Source organism: Chaetomium tenue, assembly GCF_020726465.1.
Source record: "Chaetomium tenue strain MPI-SDFR-AT-0079 chromosome Unknown F5144scaffold_5, whole genome shotgun sequence".
Taxonomy (NCBI): Eukaryota; Fungi; Ascomycota; class Sordariomycetes; order Sordariales; family Chaetomiaceae; genus Chaetomium; species Chaetomium tenue.
This window is the reverse complement of record NW_027117333.1, coordinates 1979502-1995201: the sequence shown is the minus strand read 5'-3', so window position 1 is coordinate 1995201 and position 15700 is coordinate 1979502. Positions and strand designations below refer to the sequence as shown.

The 15700-nt window shown below is 57.8% G+C and overlaps 6 protein-coding genes across 6 annotated transcripts; 3 read left to right on the top strand and 3 right to left on the bottom strand.

Annotated features, from left to right (window-relative positions):
* Positions 1–192: 192 nt before the first annotated feature.
* Positions 193–2596, top strand: F5144DRAFT_290368 (Oxoglutarate and iron-dependent oxygenase degradation C-term-domain-containing protein). The gene is made up of 2 exons (XM_066783809.1): positions 193–436; positions 490–2596. Exons 1-2 carry the CDS (start codon positions 373–375, stop codon positions 2397–2399), a joined length of 1974 nt encoding a protein of 657 aa, XP_066641375.1. The 5' UTR covers positions 193–372; the 3' UTR covers positions 2400–2596.
* Positions 2597–3531: 935 nt separating this feature from the next.
* On the top strand, positions 3532–4932 carry F5144DRAFT_631217 (uncharacterized protein; the record flags this gene model as incomplete). Its single annotated transcript, XM_066792453.1, has 4 exons — positions 3532–3946; positions 4087–4115; positions 4182–4343; positions 4438–4932. Exons 1-4 carry the CDS (start codon positions 3736–3738, stop codon positions 4930–4932), a joined length of 897 nt encoding a protein of 298 aa, XP_066641374.1. The 5' UTR covers positions 3532–3735.
* A 784-nt stretch (positions 4933–5716) lies between these two features.
* On the bottom strand, positions 5717–7050 carry F5144DRAFT_594099 (Cys/Met metabolism PLP-dependent enzyme-domain-containing protein; the record flags this gene model as incomplete). The annotated part of the gene is made up of 2 exons (XM_066790538.1): positions 5717–6781; positions 6835–7050. 2 exons carry the CDS (start codon positions 7048–7050, stop codon positions 5717–5719), a joined length of 1281 nt encoding a protein of 426 aa, XP_066641373.1.
* Positions 7051–8053: 1003 nt separating this feature from the next.
* Positions 8054–9773, top strand: F5144DRAFT_594098 (uncharacterized protein; the record flags this gene model as incomplete). Its single annotated transcript, XM_066790537.1, has 3 exons — positions 8054–8262; positions 8342–9170; positions 9213–9773. 3 exons carry the CDS (start codon positions 8054–8056, stop codon positions 9771–9773), a joined length of 1599 nt encoding a protein of 532 aa, XP_066641372.1.
* Positions 9774–10535: 762 nt separating this feature from the next.
* Positions 10536–11282, bottom strand: F5144DRAFT_493614 (carbohydrate esterase family 4 protein; the record flags this gene model as incomplete). The annotated part of the gene is made up of 1 exon (XM_066785986.1): positions 10536–11282. The coding sequence occupies one exon, from the start codon at positions 11280–11282 to the stop codon at positions 10536–10538; it is 747 nt and encodes a 248-aa protein (XP_066641371.1).
* A 456-nt stretch (positions 11283–11738) lies between these two features.
* On the bottom strand, positions 11739–14311 carry F5144DRAFT_290351 (Metallo-dependent phosphatase-like protein). Its single transcript, XM_066783808.1, has 2 exons — positions 14088–14311; positions 11739–14007 (listed from the first exon to the last, which is right to left on the bottom strand). Exons 1-2 carry the CDS (start codon positions 14224–14226, stop codon positions 12017–12019), a joined length of 2130 nt encoding a protein of 709 aa, XP_066641370.1. The 5' UTR covers positions 14227–14311; the 3' UTR covers positions 11739–12016.
* Positions 14312–15700: the final 1389 nt, after the last annotated feature.

Genomic DNA, 15700 nt, shown 5'->3' with positions numbered 1-15700 from the left:
TCGCTCAACAGTGGAACACCACTGAGGGAAACGGCGGGATAGGCGCTTCAAACGTCATGCAGCAATGGCCATGGCGCTTCGTTTAAGGCGCCATCTGGGTCGCCATCCGGACAGCGAATCGAGATCAGTCATGCAATCGGTTGCTGAGAGTGTGTGGGCAGTTGCGAAAGGGTAGGACAGGGGTCAACACAATGGTGGGGAAACGTGGGGAGAAAAAGATTTGGGCCCACAACGGTTTTCTGCCGTGGGCCACCGCAGTATATTCATCTCGTATCAGCCCACCTATTTCTCGAAGGCGCCTTCCTTCCTCTGCTTCTTGAGTCCGTAACGATCTTCGCATTTTTTTGCGAAGAACTCAATTCAACCCTCACCATGAAGAGAAAGGCTTCTGGTCCCGCCGACGCCAAAAAGGCAGCCAAAAAGCGATCCAAGAACAGTAATTGCGCCCGCTCCTCGTCCATCGTCCTGGCGCATGCTTACCCACGATAGCTCTCAGCGACGAAGATGCCAAAGCTCGATTCCGGAAGGGTCTCTTCGACAAGGGCGTCCTCGACAAGCACACCTCGCAGTATGCCTCGTCGAGCCCCTATAAGCACGGCGTGATCACCGGCCTGGTCGACGATAACCTTTTGCGCAACGTCCGGTCCGAGATCAAGACCAACGTCCACTTCACCCCCAAGGAAACCGACATTTACAAGATCCACCAAAGCGGCGATCTCGCGAATCTGGACGGCCTTGATAACGAAGCGCTGGCGAAACTGCCCTCGCTCCTTGCGCTGCGCGACGCGCTCTATTCGCAAACCTTCCGCGACTATGTCTCTCACATCACTAACTGCGGGCCCCTGAGTGGGCGCAAGACCGACATGGCCATCAACGTATATACCCCCGGTTGCTACCTATTGTGCCACGACGATGTCATCGGTTCTCGCAAAGTCAGCTACATCTTGTACCTGACCGACCCGGACACACCTTGGCAGCCCGAATGGGGTGGCGCATTGCGGCTGTTTCCTGTGGTGGATCGCAAGGGGAAGGATGGCGAGGTGGCCAAGACACCTTTGCCCGACGTCGCCAAAGTCATTCCGCCAGCATGGAACCAGCTATCTTTCTTCGCGGTACAGCCGGGCGAGTCATTCCACGATGTCGAAGAAGTGTACCACGCCGCGTCCAACGAGGAGCTGGACAAGAATGGCGGGCGGATTCGCATGGCTATTAGCGGCTGGTTCCACATTCCCCAATCTGGGGAGGATGGGTATGTCGAGGGAGCCGAGGAAAAGGCTGCGCAAAAGAGTGGCCTGATGCAACTACAAGGCAACCCTGATCAACACGACCAACCCCAGGCGAAGCCGGTTGAGGTCGAGGATGAGGATGACGAAGACAGCGACGACTTCCCACTGGACGCGGCGGATCTCGAATTCCTGCTCAAATATATTGCCCCGACGTACCTAGCGCCCGACACGGTCGAGCGCATCGCGGACCACTTCGAGGAGGAGTTTAGCATCACGTTACCAGATATACTGCATCCCAAGTTTGCTGAAAAGCTGCGCCAGTACGTTGAATCACAAGAGGCAAAGACGACACCAGGGGACAGCAAGGAGATCGAGAAGGGCGCATGGAAGGTTGCCCGCCCGCCACACAAGCACCGCTATCTTTACCTTCAGCCCGGTCAGAAGAAACTGGAGGATTCGCCGTTGAAAGAGCTGCTTGAAGTTCTGCTGCCGTCTAAGCAATTCCGCCTCTGGCTGCAAATGGCAACGCGCTCTCACATAGAAAGCCACGATCTCCTGGCCCGGCGGTTCCGGCGCGGCAAAGACTACACACTCGCGACTGGGCACGACGGCAAGCCGAGGCTGGAAGTGAATATTGGGCTAACCCCTACGGACGGCTGGGGCGACATCGAAGATGACGATGCGAGCTCGGAAGCCTCGTCCGAACCTGAGGAGAGCCACGGCAGCAAGAACGGAAAGAAGACTGCTGTGAACGGCAAGAGCAACGCCGACGATAAGGCCAAGGGGAAAGGAAAGGGGAAGGCAGTCGACCAGGACGTGGATATGGACGACGATAAAGAAGAAGAGGTTGGCGGTCACGAGGTGTATATGGCTGGCGACGACGACGACAACGAAGATGCTGCCATCTACAAGAGCAGCGCTGACGACGACAACATCCTCTTTTTCCAGGCGGCGGCGTGGAATAAGATGTCCATCGTGCTCCGCGACAGCGGGACTCTGCGCTTTGTTAAATATGTTAGCGCCAGCGCAAAGGGCGACCGGTGGGACGTCAGCGGCATGTTCGAGATCGAGGAGCAAGATGAGGACCCGAGCGAGGGTGGGGTTGGTGTGCTGGACGAGTCCGAGGAGGAGTTCAATGGGTTTTCGAGCAGCGAGGAGAGCGAGTCGGACTAGGTTCTGCTGGGACATGAGTACCTACCTAACCAACTTGTCCTCGATCATGGGCTGCCCCATATTTTGCTCAGCGCATGGGCACCATGAGAATTGATATTCTGTCGCAATAGGATTGAGGCTTTGAATCGACCGGGCTCTCAACAACCGGTCTTGCCGGTTTAGTCCCACGCTGTGCCGCCTCGCGCAAGTACTGTGTAGACTTTTGCGTCACTTTCAGGTCGCGAGGTCGCTCACCTGCGGGCCCGTACCCCATCCTCGGTAACACAGCCTCCGGTTCACCTGCCCTCCGGCGATCACACAGATTGAGTGGGCTGGTGGGAAGTGGGCTCGCAAAACTCGATCTTGATCGGCGTGGCGAATGCCCCGATCGACTTTGAGATTCAACTTACCGATATGGACGCCAAGGTGAATCAATCTAGTGTATGTACATGTGAGAGGCACGCTCGAAACAAGAAAAAGTCAGAAGTTCGTGTAAAAGAAACTAGAAAAACAAGAGAGAAAATAAGAGACGGAGGAAAAGAACTTGAAAGAAAGCGAGTTAAAAAGAAATGTAAATTGAGGGAAAAGAGATTCTTTAAGCTTCTGGATAAGTTTTATTTCGTCTTACAACTCGAGCATCTACACATGCGGGTGAGAGGACAAAGTCGGGTGCCGTTGCATCGGAACGTGGCGCTGCTTGCATCTTGGGGCGGGCTGAGGGGCGAGCCATCCATCGGACGCCTTCGCTGTTAGCTCGGCTTCATGGTGGTCACGAGGCGCGGTAACGGGCACAATGGCAGCTCAATGGCTTTTTCTTTTTCTCTTTTCGAGGTCGAGAGTCGATTGCTGAGTACCTAGCTCATCGCGCCGTGTATAAATAATCTTTACTTGTACGCAGTTATCAGAACTAGTGGGGTCAATGATGCCATAAGGGACGGGAGTTCATCGCATCTCGCCAGTTCCTGGACCGCCCGACCCCAGGACCCAGATTAGGTACCGGGGCCCAAGAAGTGAGCCCGCTGGGCACCGCCTGCAGTTGCTGTCAACGGACCTGAACTTTGGACCAACCAGAGCCGTTCGGTGCCACTTTCCCGCTGTGGGTTGCTGACAAGCCCAAGGAGCCGGCGCATTTGAATTGACAGACATTCCTGCATGCTTTGTGAATGCCGAGTTCGCTTTTCACTCTTCTCACTTATATTCTTCTTGTCTCGGTGTTTCGAGCCATTGATATTGCCCCTTTCCAACCCTCTAACAATCCATTGATACCTTGAGACTTCACCATCCACTTCCTACCTCGATCGATCAGTCCACCTACCTACCCAATCTCATAATCCGAACTATACATACACACACAACAATGCCAATCCGCAACCCGTTCGCTCGCCGACCCGGCCCCGCCACCGCTCACGATGAGAGCTCCCGGCCGGGCTCTGCCGCGGGGCCTACCACGACCGACGCCGCGCACCCCGGGTTTGAAAGGGTGGACACGGTTGGGTCCAAGGCGTCGTCGGCGTTCAGCATTCGCAGCAGCAGACCAAGCCAGGACACAGGCGAATATAAAATGAGTGGTATGTTCACCACCACCCTAGCCGGGCCCCGCGGGAAACATCCCAGCCGCGGCACTCGGACCCCCTGTCCGCTAGACAAGCCACCCTCCGGCTCTTGCCGGGTTCGAGTATCGAGGACTAACAATGGGTTTCACAACTAGTGGTCGACGACAGTGGCGTTTACCTACCAGTAAGTTTGCGCTCCCTCAGAACCCCGGCGCATTATCATCCCCCCAGAACTGACCAACCCCCCCAGCCATCCCCAATCGAACGAGAAGAAGCCTCCTGGCCGCGGCGCTACCTCGCGCGCACCTCGACCGACAACAAAAGCGGCAGCCTCCCCGTCGGCACGGGCAACAGCGAGATCGAGCACTTTTCCATCTCGCGCGAGTCGTTCGACTCATACCGGCGGTCATTTGTAAACACCCCCCCTTCCCCCTTCCCCCTTCCACCCTCCCAACCCCCCCTTTAAACCACCCACCAAACACTAACCCCCCCACCCCTCACAACAGGACATCAGCGCCAAGAGCCCCGTCGTCATCACCGCCACCGCCGCCGACGGCCGCCAATCCCTCGACTCCAGCCTCCGGCCCCCCTTCTCACCGCGCCACTACCACCCGCGTTCCTCCCTCAGTGCTGACCACTACCATCACCGCTGGGAGCCGCCCACGCCTGAGGAGAGCGAGACGGGGGCGGGGTTTGAGGATGTGGGGTTGGGTGAGGGCGAGGGGGAGGGTGATGTGTCGAGGTCGGGGTTGGGGCATGTGCATGCGCAGCAGGTGAAGAAGAGGGGGTTCTTTGCGAAGTTTGGGTCGGATAATGCTGGGCCCGGGGTCGTGGAGGAGAGTGGGAATGGGAGTGGGGCTGGCACGGCCATGTCACGGTTCCTGCCGACGCTGGGCGGGCGGAAGAGGGCGCAGAGTGGTGGGCAGGGGGCCGAGTTGGGGGTGATGCCGGTTGAGAGGGTGGGGGGGCCGCAGGTGCAGGCGCAGGGGGTGGAGGTATGAGGGGTGGGTTCTTTGTTGGGTTGGAGGGTGGTGGGTTTTTAAAGGGTTGGGATGGTCATCTCAGTGGAAGAGGGATGCAATCATATAAGAGGCGGGCGGGCGTGGAGGAGGCATACCTGGTGATGGTTCTCTGGGAAGGCACTTGCATACATGCCTAGACGAATAGCTCTTTTCGGTGAGATGGGAAGAGCGGGTAATGGGCGTCTTGGTGGATGGGGTGGTCCTGGAAAGGACTTGGTAATGCATGTTTATGACTAATGATAGGAAGCAATAATGATACAGTTACGGGAATTTGGTGGTTGTGCGGCGGGAGGGTGTTATGAAAGGCTCAGTTTTGGTGACGTCTCGAGACCATGCAGGGATGAAATTTTATTCCTTGTCTGCCCCCAATCGGGAAGACTATCAGGAGCGTGCTTTCCTGAATCGGTATCTTGAATCAACAACGGTGTTGGTGGCTCACTTACACGGTATCATGCCTTCCATTTTGGGAAATATGACTGATGCCTAAACGGTCCCGCCCTCGGTCCCGAAAAAGCCCGGACCGTGACTCTGGTCAGAACAATCATCAATAATGAAAGGATTGTGGGGATACATGCAGACCTTGGCCTTGGAACAGGCCGTCTCCTTTTGATGACAACTGCAGTGTTGATAGATGGATCATCATCTAGGCAAATCGATTCGAGCGCTATCTATGCTAACACTGTGTTCGAGGCATCGCTGACTTCCGAGTTGCTCCAACCATTCACGCTTCGGATCCAATAGGCCACCGCTCGGATTCGGTAATTCAGTTGTTGAGCTCCTTGTGAAGCGCTTCGAACCCTTGGAGTAGATCATCTCTCAGATCTTCCCAACTCTCAACGCCAATACTGACACGCACCAACCTCCTGTCAACCGTCGTGTCGCTCATGGCCCGCCACTCAACCAAACTCTCAATCCCGCCGAGGCTGGTCGCGTGGTGGAACAAGAAGAGCTTGCTCGGCAGCCGCTTAGCGAGTTCCTCCGACTGCAGCCACAGCGAGAAGACGGGCCCATGGCCGTTGGGCATCTGTTTGCTCAGCCAAGAATCCGGGTCCGAGGCCTCGGGCTGCTGAGACGAGTGCTGCAACTTGTACACGAGATCTGCCACCACGTTCCCGCCGGCCTTCTTCTGTGACGCCAGCCAGTCGACCAGGTTCCGCGTCGTCTCGCTCTGCCTCTTCACCCGCAACTCCAGCGTCCGCAGGCTCCGCGTCCCAAGCCAGCCCTCAAAGCTGCCCATGACGCCGCCGAGGTGGAGCCGCTCCTCTCGGATCTCTGTCAACCAGCCCGGCTTTCCGTCTTTGCCGCCCGCCCGGTCGGGGTGGATGGCCAGCACCCCGCTGAGCATGTCGCTGTGGCCGCCAAAATACTTGGTCCCGCTGTGCATGACGATGTCGACTCCGTACTTGAACGGGTCCTGCAGCGGCGGTGGCGCGAAGGTTGCGTCGACAGTCAGGTAGCAGCCCAGCTCGTCCGCCTTCTTGCGGTAGTAGGCCAAGTCCCGCGCCTCGCCTGTCGGGTTCAGGGGCGTCTCGACGTGGATAATGTCCCCCTTTTGCAGCTTGGCCAGGTCGTCTTCACTCTCGAGTTCGAGCTGCTCGAGCCCGTTGAGCTTGTTCATGAGCTTCAAGATGCCGTGACAGCCGTGGTAACCCCCGCCGATGGCGACGCGCTTCGGGTTGAGGAAGACGACCATGGCGTGGAAGGCGGCTAGCCCGGAGGCGTACGACACGGCCGGTCCACCCAAAATCGAGCTCAGGATTGCCTCATACCGAGTGGTATTGGGCGACTTTTCTCGGGAGTAGATGTAAAAGTCGTCCCACTTCTCAGGCTATGCGCTGTAAGTCCCATGTCGTGAAGTCGATGGGTTTCAGATTCACTTACCTCGACATCCGACCAAGCCACTAACTCGTCAGGGTTTCTCGGATACCGGAAAGTTGTCGAGACGTGCATCGGCGGCGCCACTGCCGTATGAGTGTTGGTGTAGTCATCAGCATGAACTGAGCGAGAGGCCAGCGACAACTGCCTGCCGAAGGCCGCAGCGAGTTGGTTCGGGCCGGCACCCGCCGCCTTCTTCTCGGTATTCCCGTTGGAGACCATGGTTTCTGCGACTATGCTCACCGAGGCCAGGAGATATATCTCTTAACACAGTCACTTAAAACTTTCTCTAACACAGTAACAAGAAATAAGAAAGGGACCATCTACCATCAAACATCTCATTCGGTTTATGTAACCCGGGTCGATATCGGCGCGGGGTGGCTCCATCGCATGTTCAATTCGTCATTCACAGGGCGTCCCCACTACTGCGGTCGAGATGGGAGAGGGGAGAGGGGAATGGCGTGCGCTCTCGGCCTTCCTCGGCTTCTTTGTTGCAGGCTCTCCTTGTCTCCATTGGGCCCATCCTAAGCCATCTGAACTAGGCTGCCGTGTTATGCAAGGGGCAAGCCGGACCTGCAACGCGCTCTGTACGACTGAGTCGAAAGAATGGAAGTTGTCTCTGCCTGGTGTGTGGCTTGCCACGAGGGAAACTGCCGATCCCCATGTTTTACAATCCGTGTCGCCCGATTTGGCCCAGCTGCGTTCGTGAGTGGTCCATCCCGCCTTCAGGGGTTGTCTGTCGCAGGAGAGCAAACGGCCTCGGGTTAAGAATAACTCGGGCTTCCCGGCACCAAGCCAAGTTAAGCTTTCTACAATGATTCCCACCATTCAGTCCTCGAATCTGTGACGCATGAGGAAGGTTAATTGAGGTGGGCGGCTTTGAGGGTGGTTTCATGACATGGGGGCCAAAGGCATCAACCAAACTCTCCTTTATAGTCGAGACTCCTTGATTGCCGCACCTGCATGGGCTTGATATTTACGGACGTTGTTTCTGAACGAAGCCGTATTCCTTGCATCAGATCAGCGGGAAGGCTTGGGCGAGAACACGTGGGAGATGCAGCCCGAGTCGGAGGCGCCTCGCCCAACAAACACACCCATGATGCAAGCCCGAAACCGACGGGACCGATATAATGTGGTCCTCCGTCAGCCGCAACCTACGACTTGAAGTTTTCGCCTCAGACAGCCCTGCTGGCTCAGCTAGAATGCACCATCTGTCTCACTTCCAATGTGCCGAGTCAAGGTCAAGGAGGGGAGAGTCCAGAAGGCGAGTCTTGTCCCCGCGGCGGCACCGCCCCGGCGGCGCGGCAGGCCGGCCATCGACTGGACCCGGTCCCGCAAGCGGCGCCTACTCAGACTGTACCTCTGCACCCCCGAAGCGGGGCTGTCCTTGAAGAAGATACTCGGGCTCCTGTCCGAGGGGCCGTTCCAGCCCAAGTAAGACATCACGGCCCCCCTTTCACACCCAGGCCCTTGAGTCCTTGAGTGTCATTACCATACTAACGCCCCCCCACAGACCACGCCACACCCAATGCCTCCTCAACGACATGCTCTCCAAATCCTACCGCCAAAAGCGGCCCAAAAACCGAACCACCATGAGCGAGCGCCTCGCCTTCCTCCGGTCTGCCCGGTGCGGCCAACTCCAGACCGACCTGCCGCCGCAGGGGGACACGGTTAAGGAGTGCGCCATCCTCTTACAAGCCCGCCCCGGCCGCGGGGGGCGCGAGGCCGATGCCGATACAGATGCTGACGCCGCACGGGCAAGGGCCACCAGCGGCGAGCCGGACGACTCGCCCTGCTCGCCGTTCGATCAGAGGCCGAACCGCCGGTCGCCACTAGATGCCGGGAACCTGCCGCCGCGCGAATCGCTGGACAGCGGAGTCGAGGGGTTCTCGCCGGCGATCTTCCGAAATCCGTGGTCGACCACCTGTGAGGACGGTCACAGCCACGGTCGCTACGAGAAGGTTGAGTTCCTCCGCGAGCGGTGCCCGAGCCGGTCGTCGTCGTTCCTGGCGGACGTGGCGAGCTTGTTGGGGGGGTTGTCGATCCGGTCAAGTCTATCGCGGTCGTCAAGCGGGTCATCGCGGCGGAGTGCGCGGTCTGTTTCGGTTTCGGAGAGGGTTGGGGATGAGGTGCCCTCACTAGATTTGGCGATGATGCAGGGGGGCTGGGAGGATCGGCCTTCCTCGGGGGTGTCGACCGCGGAGAGTCTGGCGTGGTCGGGGGATGTGACCGCGGCTGGGTTGGATGAAGTGGCATTCGCACCATCGGCGTGGACAAGCCAAGCGAGTGACCACCCATACAATCTGGCCAGCAGCCCCCATACATTGGAAAACCAAGAGCTGGTCAGATTCTGCTGCGGTAGGACATCCTGGTGCATCCACTAGCGCATTAACGGCGTGTTGATGCACGGCAGTCCCGCCGAGACATTCGCCTGCACCGCGACCGAGGTAAACAGTCGCGACGGGCTCGGCAACACCGCACTCCACGTCGCGGCGCGATGGGGGGCTCCCGGACCGGTCCTCTCCCGCATCCTGACCCTATCCTCCCACCTCGCCACCACCAACCACCGCGGCGAGACCTTCCTGCACGTCCTCGACCCCACGCCCCTCACCCCCCTCGAACTCGCCCACCTCACCAAACGCCTCACGCGCAGCGCATTCAACTTCACGCAGCTCGACGAAACGGGGCAGAGCTTCGCGAGCCGGCTGCTGTCGCGCCCCTCCTTCTCGCTCGACGCCCTCGAGGCCGTCTTCGGCGATCTCCCGGAGCCGGCCCGGCTAGCGCTCCTCCGCGCCGGGCCCCATCAGCTCCTCAGCGCCGTTCGCGCGCGCCTCGCTGTTGATCCGGCGCAGACGGCGGAGTTGGTGGAGGAATATTGTGTCTATTTTACGGCGCGCTATGGCACGCCTGCGGGCTCGTTTAGCGCGGGCTTCGCTCCGCCGTGAGTTGCTTTTCGCTTGTTTCTTTCTTGGTCATACTTCATGCGCTGTTCCCGGTTTCTGTGACTCGGAAAGGTTGACGTTGAAAAGCCCGGTTTTGTAAGGCCATGAAGGAGTTGGTGGGTGTGGGGAAGGGGGGTAGACGGTTGGTAGCGTGGGGGCTTTTGCTGGCTGTTGAATGAAGCGATATATTGAATGATGAATGGAAATAGACGGTGGTTAGCTTGTGCATGTATAATGGGGGTAACGGCATGGTAAAGTGGTAATGGGTAATGATGGGTCAAAAGGCAGGGTGATAGGCCATCTTCTTTGTATCTAGACGGGCTTTTCGATAAGAGGCAGAAGTTCCAGCATATAACTATGCTATGTCTGTTTTGTTTCGCTAGTCGCTGTCCCTGTATCGGACTTGGCGTGACCCGGTTGCCGTTTGTCCTGCGATGACTGCCTCCTTATGTCCCTCATGACCCGATTCATACGCGGCTCCTCTCACAGGCCTCGCGTATGCACATACCAACCGCGGCGCGCTCAGTATGGCGCTTCCCCTGGGCGATGGGTATCGAGCTTCTTAGCCCAGCATCGAAGGGCTTCGGTGAATGACTATTTCTTCTTTACCTCCTCGGGCTGGCTGGCCTGCGTCAACGCGCAGTCACGCTCGACCTGCCTGTGGCGTTGTATCAAGCGGGAGATACGGCGTGTCGCCAAATCAACGTTCAGAGGCCCCAGCCTCCATGTCGTAATAATGCATCCTTTCCTCAGACCCCCTCCACTTCACCCCGTAACCTCCTTCAACAGCTCTGTCAGCGTCACAGCCTGAAACCCACGCCTCTTCATCTCCGGCAACACCGTCCTCAGCATCGGTTCCGTCCACGACCTCCTATCATGGCAAATAATAATCCCCCCCGGATGCAACATGCTCAACACATGCCTCGCATTCACCCCCGCCCACCCAATCTGCGCATCATGCGGATAAATACTCCCCAACACCACCCGATACCCCAACCGCCTCGCCACCCCCCTAATCCGCTCACTAAAAAACCCCGACCCCGGCCGATAATACCTCCCCCTCCCCACCGGCGGCGGCACCTTCCCCTCCGCCACATACGCGTCCTCAATCATCGCCTGCACCCTCCCAAGCTGATCCTCCAACTCGGCCGTCCCCAACCGCGCAGCGGGCTCGTCGCGCATGCCATGGTTGGCGAGCTCGTGGCCGGCGCGAAGAACCTCTCTCAGGACGGCCTCGCGCCCCGCGACCTGCGAGCCGATGACGAAGAAGGTGGCGCGGGCGCCGGCGCCGGCCAGCGCGGCTAGGATGTCGCGCGTGTGGTCGGAGGGGGCGTCGTCGATGGTCAGGGCGACCAGGGGTTTGGTGGGTGGCAGCCAGAGGCGGAAGAGCACGTCGGTCCAGCGGTGGGAGAGGTGCCGGATGAGGGGGGAGGGCGGTTTGTAGATGAGGTAGAGGGGGAGGAGGAGTAGGAGGAGGAGGAGGAGGAGGGGGAGGAGGAGGGTGGTGGCCATGCGGTGGCGGCGGAGGCGGCGGCGGGTGGGGAGGCGGAGGCAGAGGCGGAGGGAGGGGAACATTAGGTGGTGGTGGTGGTGGCGGTGGTGGGTGAGGATGGCATTGATGGCATCTGTTTATTCGTATTGGGGGAGTTGAATTGGAGGCGTCGAGGATGGGAGGAACATGTTCCCGTCGCGTCGGAGTTGGGCAGTGGGAAATGAGAGGTCCGATAAGATAACGGATGACTACCCCTGTTAATGGGCAGTCAGGCTCGCACCGTGCATGATCAGTGCTCTGGCGCCTGCAAGAGACGGGACGGTATGTCCCTGGGCCGTGTGGGGCGCGACTTACACGGGGCCAAATCGGTCGGCATGTCAACACCACTCATCCCGTCCCATCATCCGATCACCATCATACCTAGTCATGTTCCCAGTCAGCCTGAATTCCGTCTGAGAGCCGTGGAGCTGGAATATGCTAGTTCAATCCCGGTGTATAAGAGCTGTAAAATCCCTCATGGCAAACCATCTATCTATCTAGATATAGGCTTTTGAAATATTGTACTGCTGCTACTACAACTACAAGGTCTCGACAAAACATACGAATACAAAGTTAATGACCGCTCAATTGCAAACGAGCTCAAGGTATCCAAAGGCCAACACCAAACGCCAGCAAAATGCCAAACCAATCCACCGCCTTAACCAACGCAATGCAAAACTTCAAAGTGCCCCCCCCCCCCCCCGGCTCATCCCATTCAAATGAAGTCCTCGAGGTCATCCTTCTCCAGAGTCCCAACAAACGCGTGCCTCAAAAAGTGCAACCACGTCTTGTTCTGTCTCTTCTTCTTCCCCTTCTTGCCCTTCCCTTTCTTCTTTTTCTTCTTCTCCGTCTCCACCTCCCCGTCATCAGAGTCATCATCATCATCATCACAAACCTCCTCATCCTCACCACCCGCAGCAGCAGGAACCAGCCCCTTCCCCCCGGCCGGCCCACCCATCCTCACCGCCAACCCCACCATACTATTCACAGTAAGATCCCCCAGCCGATAAATAGCGTCCTCAAAAGTCGAATACTCCACCTCAAACGCAAACTCCCTCGGCGGCGCAGGCCGCGGCGCCACCACGGGCTTCTTCCCGCCGTGCTTGCCCTTGCGCCAGCGCAGCAGCCAGCCGTCCCACTCCAGCAGGTCCAGGTCCAGGTTTTGCCAGCTCCACCAGCTGCTGCTGCTGCTCCCGTCTCCGTTGTTGTCGGCGGTGGTGTGGGTGGCGGTGGTCAGGTTGAGGTTGTTGATGTGCGTGAGGTTGGCGAAGTACTGCGTGTATCCCGTCAGGGTGAGGGGCTGGGCCGAGTAGGCGGGCCCTGGTGAGGTGGATTTGGAGGGGGGGGGCGGGATGTGCAGGTTGGGGTCTTTGTCTTTGGAGGGGGACTTTTTGGGTTTGCCGTGTTTCTTCTTTTTGTTTTTCTTGTCCTTCCTTTTGGTGGTGGCGACGGTGGGGTCGCCGGTATCAAGGTCGGAGTCAGGGTCGAAGTCGGGGTTGGAGTCGGTGGGGAGTTGGCGGAGTTCGAGGTGTTTTTGGGTCGTGCTTTCGGTATCCTGGACACCACCTTGGGCTGCGTCTCTCCAGAGAGGCGTGTCTTCGAGACCGGTGATGTTGTATTCGAACACACGGAGAGTGGGAAAATAGGTCGGCACGACACTGGGGCTGACCAGAGACAAGTGGTACCGTTCGCCCCACGGGTCCTTGCGATTCTTGCCCTTCTTGCGTTTGCCCTCCTTGTTGACCTCCTTACCGGATGCCGGAGGGTCGAGCTTAGCCCAGTCGGAACGCAACTCCATCAGGTAGTCCGACGCAGACTGCGTCGTCAACTCATCGTCCATCGCCTCGCGGGTCCCAAACTCAGACGACCCGTCCAGCGCAGCAATGTTGATCTCATTCTTGTCGTGGATTAGAAAATGGTCGATGTTCATGTGCCCGTACAGCCCGACCACCACCACGTCCCGGAATTGGTGCATCCAGAGCGAGTACTTTTGCCAGCATGTCTCGTCCCACAGCATCTTGCTGTCAGTTCTGGCCGGCGGAACGTGCCCCATCAGGATAGCCTTCATGCCGCGGTCTCGCATGAACTGCAGCTGCACCCTGAGCCATTCCATCTGCTTGTATCCCGGCTCTGAGGGGCTCGCGCAGCCGTCGACGCCGGCATTGCGGTCGAAAAAGTAGAGCGTATTCAGACTAAATACGGCCAGTTTGTTGGGGATCACCTCGACGTTGAACCACCCTCCGAATTCAAAGCTGTGACGCTGCTCCTCGGGGATGAAATGGCGCCAGATTTGCGAGTAGTGCTGGAACCACTTGTTGGGCCCCGGCAGAAGGATATTATGCGGGAGGATGTCGTTGTTCCCAAAGTTTGGCACAACCGGGATGGTCATGCCCTTGTCGCCCTTGTCGGCAAGCATGTCGACGAATTTGTCGGCGATCCACCTGTTGGTGCCGAGGACCTGGTCGGCATTGCGGGGCAGGTCCTCGTCGCGATCATGGCGCGCGCTGTCGCCGGTCCAGACGATAAAGTCGATATTATCTTTGAGATTCGCGTCGATCCAGTCAAAGGTCGCGTTCACGAGGGAGAAGGGGCTGTCGCAGTCGGATGTTTCGGCGCCATAGGGACCTGCAGGGCCTCTGCCCCTGTGGCACCCGTCATCTTCATCGGTAGACGAGTGCACTTTGTAGTACTCATCCGGATGGATGTCTATCACGGGGGATCGTCAGTAACCTGATTCCCAATGTACCGCCAAGTTCCCGACAGTTCGGGCGATGAGGGGTACTCACCCGTGATATGCAGGAACCTGCCGTGTAGCTTTCGCGGGGCAGAGCGCGCTGGAAGAGTTTGGTCCGCCACAGGCCCTGACGGCCCGGCTATGACGCCATGGCACAGTAGTACCACAGCCAAAACGCGTCCAAGAGGCATCACGCAGCTGCCAGGCCAGAAAGAAATTGCAAAAATAAGAGGGAAAATCGATGTCGTTTCGCGCTAGTCGCGCCTTTACATGGTCATTATGGAGTAAAAAAACAGCGGGTGAGAAACTGGGCACGGGTTTGGCGTCCTACTGTGTTGCAAGTCGGTTGAGGCGGAAAGTTTTATTCGTCGAGGTTCCAGAATTGGGCTGTGGCCAAGGTCGGACCAAGAAGGATGACGGCGTACCCGCAAGACTCGGGCCAAGCACAGGAGTCACTGGGAGTCCACCGAGTCGAGTCGGGCGTCTTGGGGCGTCGATCACAGCGATGTCGTTGGGGATGCGATGACACGAGCTCTGAAAGGGAGAACACGCAAAGGGGCGTTCCTTCCAAACGCCCACGGGCAGCTATTCCCATCTTGTATCTATTCGCATGCGGGCAAGACAATGAGAACCTTGCTGTCCCCCCGCGGGGGTATGACTTGACGGCCACACGACTGCGATTTCCCGACACCGAATCGCTTTGCTGATCACCCACCCGCATTTGTGTTCCATATTCGCTGCTTAACTGCGCGCCTCGCTGCGAGGCTGAAAACAGCCAAGGGACCAATATCCTTCGAGCATCATTCCCACGTGTTGGCCACCGCGCAGCCGTCAGGGTGCTTCGGCAGCCATGGCTGAGACATGTGGGCAGCCCTTTGGGTGGGAGCTGACATGACCAAACTGGTCATCTGCCTGTCTGTGTCGACTTTTGTGCGGCAACTCTATCTCGTCGCGGGGTTGGTCAAATGCGACGGGGAAGGCAACCAGTCGTGTGGCCATACTTGATGATCGCTCATTGCAGGAGAGTCAGAGACGGGGTCACCTCGGTGGGCCTTGATTTGGGCTTCAGGGTCTTCAGGGTCGTCGGCCTCGGACGAAACCTCAGCGCCATTTTGTGTCAGTCTCCAAACTTGTTTGGCCGCGGGCGAGGAGGCCTCGGGGTTGGCAAGCTGGTGATCAGAACGACCATTCTGTGAGTTTGAGGTGACCCACTCACTGCCGCTGATCACCAGATGCGACTTCGATGCTCTGCCACCCCACATCCAACCAATGCCGAACTCCAAGTATGCATCGCGACTACATAAATCTTCGACTATATTGAACGGGAAGATACTATTCAGAAACCAAAAGAATCTGTGTTTATTCTATCTGTTTTATCTCACCAGATTCATTCCATTTAGTTTTCTTTGCTTAGTTTTCTTAACTTCTTTCTCTTTTTTGTTGTTTTGTTTTTGCTTCTATTTCAAGTTTGGCTTTTTTTGGCCCGAGGTTTCATGTCCCCTGCGAGCCCCGCCAGTCGCAACACACGGTGTGTATTTGCATTGTCCAGACAATTACCGCACTGTGTCTGGACCCCTAAACTCGGAAATTTTTACGGGCTGCTGCAATTTTTCTTTTCTCCTCATTCGAAATACATCATTCGCAACCAGCGCCGCGTCTAAGGAC

Coding starts and splice junctions, on each gene's coding strand:
- F5144DRAFT_290351 (XM_066783808.1), bottom strand. CDS start 14,226: ATGCCTCTTGGACGCGTTTTGGCTGTGGTACTACTGTGCCATGGCGTC. Junction 14,008..14,087: donor CAGGTTCCTGCATATCACGG/GTGAGTACCCCT, acceptor CCCCCGTGATAG/ACATCCATCCGGATGAGTAC.
- F5144DRAFT_290368 (XM_066783809.1), top strand. CDS start 373: ATGAAGAGAAAGGCTTCTGGTCCCGCCGACGCCAAAAAGGCAGCCAAA. Junction 437..489: donor CAAAAAGCGATCCAAGAACA/GTAATTGCGCCC, acceptor TACCCACGATAG/CTCTCAGCGACGAAGATGCC.